Consider the following 6101-nt stretch of genomic DNA (forward strand, 5'->3'; position numbering starts at 1 on the left):
TCTTTTCTATTATTTTATTGACTTCAAGAAATTAGTGTTTTTTAGTACAACAGTTACTAATGAACTCGAATTTAGTATGTGTACATCTTAAAGTGAGCATTATTGTTTTAACTGTTAAGCTGCCTGGGAGCACTATGTGACAAGTGACTACATTTGCATCTACGCGTTGCTCTGTTTATATTGAAGTGAAAAAAAAAGTTGTAGAAACATGAAACAGTTCTCTAACAGTATCCTATTTCAAGGTCGGATTCATTTGCTCCAAAATTTGACCAGTAGCAGCCCTACATTTTTTGTCAAGGTGTAGCATAGTTCCAGTTAGATCCAGGTATGGCCACTAATAGAAGATGAATTTCAAAGGTGTATTTGTTATGTTGCATATTCTTTTTCTAGTTCATCCGGATATTTACCTTCTAAAGAGCAGATCGAAACATTCATTTCTGCATGAACTTTTCAATGAGGCAAGGTCATATTCTGTCATCACAATCAGATAAATGCACCAGATTGTTGCATTATACATATACTGTATAATAAAAACATTCCATTCATATTTCTACACTACCAGTATCTCAAGTGAATTTCAATTTTGCAGATTTATGAAACTAACATTCTCTTCCTAAAATAGGCCAATATGAAGAGGTCGAAGTTCATGCATCTGCAAAAAATGAAATTTATTTCTTAATATGAGAGTTGTATCCCCACAGAGTAGGATAACAAATATGGAGATAACCTTTACACGTGTTCCATGGAGATAACCTTTACACGTGTTCCATGGAGATAACCTTTACACATGTTCCATGGAGATAACCTTTACACGTGTTCCATGGAGATAACCTTTACACGTGTTCCATGGAGAGCGGAGAGGAGCTTCAGTCTTCACCTGGCTGTTAACAAATCATCAGGATCATCATGCCAAGTGTCAGTGTCGTACCTATGCTGTTATAACTATCTCGATACAAAGGGGGCTATGTTTGCCAGAATGAAGAGCTGGACGAGATTGCATAGCAACATATTCTGCTAGGTTGTTCCTAGTACTTGGACGACTTTAAACGAGATATACACGAGTCATATGTACTATGTCTACCCATTAACGAAGCCATGTGGTCGACAAATTACCAACAGATCTACATTAAAATTTTGAAAATGATATTTTTTAAGCTTCAACTTTCGTTTGGTAAAGGAAAATTCCATTGTAATTTTATTGTAGCTTTAAAATGTGAATACTTTCCTATATATTTATACTACGCTCTTCTTGTTAAGGAGACTAATATTGTCTTAAAATAACTCCGATCAGCCCTCTTATGTAGGTTAAGTATCAGCTACTGATCTTAAGTCAGGAATTTGAAACAGGATGATATTTTTTTTCTGTTTTTTTTTTTTACTTTATAAGAATTTCTATATGCATGTCGCAGTCGGAATTAAGCACAAGTGAAAAGCTGTCAATGTGAAAGCAAACCGGGTTTTCTTTTATGCGAACTGTATCCATAATCCATGTCAACTCGTATCCAGTGAAATGGATAAGGTGAAAGGGTACCCCTATATGCAATATTTTGCCAAAAAATGACTAAGTTCAAAAGCTGGTATTTTTTCATAAATAATCAGAAATATGCACACCTCTGATATATGTACAATTGATCTGCAAAAGAACAACTTCCTACCTTGAAAACTGTAGGAGGAGTTATCCGTACAATGAGGGTACCCTATATGCAATATTTTGCCAAAAAATGACTAAGTTCAAAAGCTGGTATTTTTTTCATAAATTATCGGAAATCTAAATCCTAGCAATATGCACACCTCTGATATATGTACAATTGATCTGCTAAAAAAGAACATTTTCCTATCTTGAAAACTGTAGGAGGAGTTATCCGTACAATGAGGGTACCCTATATGCAATATTTTGCCAAAAAATGACTAAGTTCAAAAGCTAGTATTTTTTTCATAAATTATCGGAAATCTAAATCCTAGCAATATGCACACCTCTGACATATGTACAATTGATCTGCAAAAGAACAAATTCCTATCTTGAAAACTGTAGGAGGAGTTATTCGTACAATGAGGGTACCCTTTTGGCAGCCGCCCGCCCGCCATTTTAATAACTGGATTTTTCCGTTGGAAAACCCGGTTAATAATTGGAAACAGCATAAGATGGACTGTCATCCTCCTGGGAATCTCAAAGTAAACCATACCCACTTTAAATGTCTCTTACTACCCTAAATGGTTTAAAGTTGTGTTATAACCTGCACAGCATAGTGAATTGTAATTGGTGCATGTCTGTAATTATATCCACCTAAGATGGTCAAGTTCACTTGTTACTTCTCAATTACCTAAACATTTCATGTAGTAATGTGTCTCGATTTCTCCAGTTACCTCAACATAAATCTTTTAATTTGAAATCATGTTTTTTGAGGGTAATTTTTTTTTTGTGGAATATCTGTTCTTCACATGTTAATGAGGCATAATTTCCGGGTTTTCCTTGAACATGTCTCATATTGAACTCAATGCCTTAAATTCACAGAACCAAAACTGAATTCAAACATATTCTAGCAATTATTCCTTAGTATTAGTGAAACTTTAATTTTTCAAGGCACTTCAAATATATTCATCTCTTTATAGATTTGATTTTGTGGGCTACATATTGACCTAAACTAAACTTAGCAAAAAAGCCTTACTCATCTAAAATTACAGTATCATCACTTCCTTGAAGCTAAACAAATCATGTCTGAAACACAACAGCTGAAGTGAATTGGCTGTACTAAAGGTAAAGGGCGTTTCATGAACGCTATCCTTATTTGCTGTTTTGTGCAGAATCAAATATTCAAGTTGTTTCGCAAAATTCCTGATAAATTATTTCAGACATAAACTTTAACCGGACAAGCTTCCTGAGGAAATGGGTCCCCACCACTACTTCCTTTATAGTTGAACAACTTTTTTCGCATAATTTACTGCTTTAATTTGCATCTCGCAAATGTTATATTTTCCTTGAATTTTGTATAAATCTTTTCAGATTACAGTAAAACTGCAGTCTTTCATGTCTCAAATATATGTTGTAATCTTACACATATCAAGCTCATACAAAACTGAAAATATCATTTACATATGTAGGCCAACAGAAAACAGAAATCAGCATTACAAAGACAGGATTATTTATTGTCCAAGAGAAAAAATAGTGGAATGACTATTCTACCAACTTTGAAAAATCTCTGAGTGGTTAAACATGCAAATCATGGTTCCAAATCAGAATCTTAGTACATTTGGATATTCAATTTAACATGATAACAGAATAGAAGATCTCAATTCCAGCAGCTGATATCAGTCTGGAATGGGACTTTCATCTGGAATGCTGTTAGATGAACTGATAATTAAACTTGTACAAAAAGTTTACAAATACTAGTAACTGAAATATATGACTAGGCAAAACAGTGAACTTGTGGTGAAAAAAGAAAACAAAATACACAAAATGAGGTTGTTTTTGAGGACATTGTATTTGAACATAACAAAAAAATTGTGAATTTTCACCTAAACAAAAAAGAAAACAATGCTGATTTACACCAAACTATGCCTGAATTGATCGTAATTCTCTTTGACACAGTGCAAAGATTCCCCCCGTCCTTCCCAGTTATTCCCATGACAAGTTGCCTGCCCTTCCCTGAAATTAATATCTGGCAAGATGTCGACTAGTTGGTGAACAGTTAACTGTACAAGTCCACTGAAATGTTATAGAACAGAGGCCTAGATGATCAGACTGGTCGTGTTGGGTGGGGTGGCTTCACTGCCCCAGGGCTTTGGCCAGGTCTCCCCGGCATTTCTCCACTTGCTTTTTGTTGTTTCCTGGTTGTACAGATGCATCATTGTAAAAGCCTACTACCACAACTGAAAAAGAAAACAGGTATCAATTAACTGAGTGTACCAATGGATCCTCCCCCCCCCCCCCCCCAATTAAATGTTTTATTTCTTTATTTACTTTACTGTGTGCATGTAAAAAAAAAAATTAAAATAAAACAAGACTTCCTTGATGTAAATTGACAAGCCAAAGTTCATTTATCGTTTCTCATTCAGGATCAACAGTGTACACCAGTAGGATTTAGAATCTAATCTTGCATAACAGATATCCCCTTTCATTATTAAGAAAAGGATGTGGCATGAAGATAAAACAATGCACTCCAACTGGATACAATTATTCACTTCCTTGTCTTATTCTCTTGATATTTTATTTATTTCCTTATTTTTATTGTGCATGCGTTTATTTCACCCAACTATGCTGAATACATGTACTGTGGAATCATTAATTTTCGTGGGGGCCAATTTTCGTGGATTGCTAAAGTTTTACAGGTTTTTGGGGACGTAATTTCGTGCATTCTCTTAAACCTACAGAAGAAATATGACTTTATTACTCTAATTTATTAATTCGTGGAGGATGTTAATTCGTGGATGAAAGGTACCCACGAATTCCACGAAAATTGAGCCACCACGAAATCTAATGATTCCACAGTACTTGATTTCCCTTCTGTTGTCTGACACTTTATAAAGATGAAATCTAATATATGATGTATATTCCACTGTTGCTTTCAATTCAGGATCTAGATAATATTCTCCAAGTTATCTAATCACTCAACAAAAGGAACTATTTACTTCCTCATAAATGGACCATGGAAAAAATATAAAAGAGATAAAAAAGACTGTATGAGCGTTTCCTAGGAAGTCTGGAGATGTGTAGAATTGTTCATGCAATGCGTCTTTCCTGCGGATCACTTACATGTGTCTCCCTTTGCAGCACAGAATCCCCCTGGCCCACACTTTCCTTCAATAGTTTTGTCCTCTTTATCAGCTCGGATAATGAAATACTTTTTGTTGTTGATGGTCATACTCGTGACTCCGCAGTCCATTCCACAGTTGAATAATTTAGTAAAGTCTGAAAAGTTGGAAGGTGCAGGCTGCAACGAAAAATAAAAGAAATGAACCACAAAAACAATGTTGTTAATACATATTTACTGTGAGTTTTTTAAATCTTTAATTAATCTGTGTAATTACAGAATGCCGTTTAAAAAATTCATTTTAATCCACCCTCGTAGAATCCACCACTTCCTTTCTCAGGTATAATATTGAGGAGGGTTTTTAACTACTTTGCTACGTTTAACCGTTACATACAAGTTATTTACAACTCACTGTTTAAACAAAGAGAAGAGTTAGTGGTACTTTAACATTGGTATATTTGTTTAAATTGATATCAACTTAAATCACCGGCGGAGACGGGGGGCGTCTTCAATACACATTTAAACTTACGTTACAGTTTGATGTTTTCGCCCAAGGGTTTCCCTGTGGATCAAATATTCCACAATCGTGAGAACACGTATTTGCTCCATCAGTCTGCATGCAAGGCAACCATCCGTCCCAAGACATTTTGAAAGAAAAAGTTTCGCACCCTTCTCAGCGGCCAACACCAGGAAAAACGAGACGTAGTGTGCGAGGGCAATTTATATATTCATGCGCTGACAGGAAGTAACGAAATAATTATCAGTTAACTTCCTTTTAGCAATAGAACGAATTTATCTTATATCAAATTATATTCAGATCATAGTTTGAACCAAAGACACCCCTGTTTTAGCGAGATTTTAAAACTTCATTTTTGCACTATTTCTCACACGTGACAATAGACTTGTGTAACGTTTTCGTTAAACTACGGACACCCTACGGAAGCCCGTTGGTGCCACGTAGGAAAAATAGTTTATCTGGCGGCCGCCAGATAATTATTTGGCGGCCGCCACTTATTATCTGGCGGCCGCCACATTATTTTCTGGCGGCCGCCACATAATTATCTGGCGGCCGCCAGATAAAACCTGGCTTCCTGATTCGCGCGCATTTTTCAATGGGAGCTTTTTAGAGACCCAGACTTGTTAAAATACTTTTTTTTTAAAACATTTTGCCTAATATAAGCATTGTTGGTCTCAAGCATATCTATTGGTAACAACATCGTTAATGAAAGTAAAAAGCCAGACCTATTGCAACAAACAAAATATACTCAACAAATCGACAAGCATCAAATTTCTAACGTTATGCATTAATCTATAAAAAATATACGGAGCAAGCCGCCCCGGGGTTCGAAACCC

The 6101-nt window shown here is 35.6% G+C and overlaps 1 protein-coding gene across 1 annotated transcript; it reads right to left on the minus strand.

Annotated features, from left to right (window-relative positions):
• Positions 1-3123: 3123 nt before the first annotated feature.
• LOC128181832 (profilin-like) lies at positions 3124-5460 on the minus strand. The gene is made up of 3 exons (XM_052850372.1): positions 5278-5460; positions 4751-4928; positions 3124-3867 (listed from the first exon to the last, which is right to left on the minus strand). The coding sequence occupies exons 1-3, from the start codon at positions 5392-5394 to the stop codon at positions 3764-3766; spliced, it is 399 nt and encodes a 132-aa protein (XP_052706332.1). The 5' UTR covers positions 5395-5460; the 3' UTR covers positions 3124-3763.
• Positions 5461-6101: the final 641 nt, after the last annotated feature.

The sequence above is a fragment of the Crassostrea angulata genome, chromosome 4 (genome assembly GCF_025612915.1).
Source record: "Crassostrea angulata isolate pt1a10 chromosome 4, ASM2561291v2, whole genome shotgun sequence".
NCBI classification, from domain to species: Eukaryota; Metazoa; Mollusca; class Bivalvia; order Ostreida; family Ostreidae; genus Magallana; species Magallana angulata.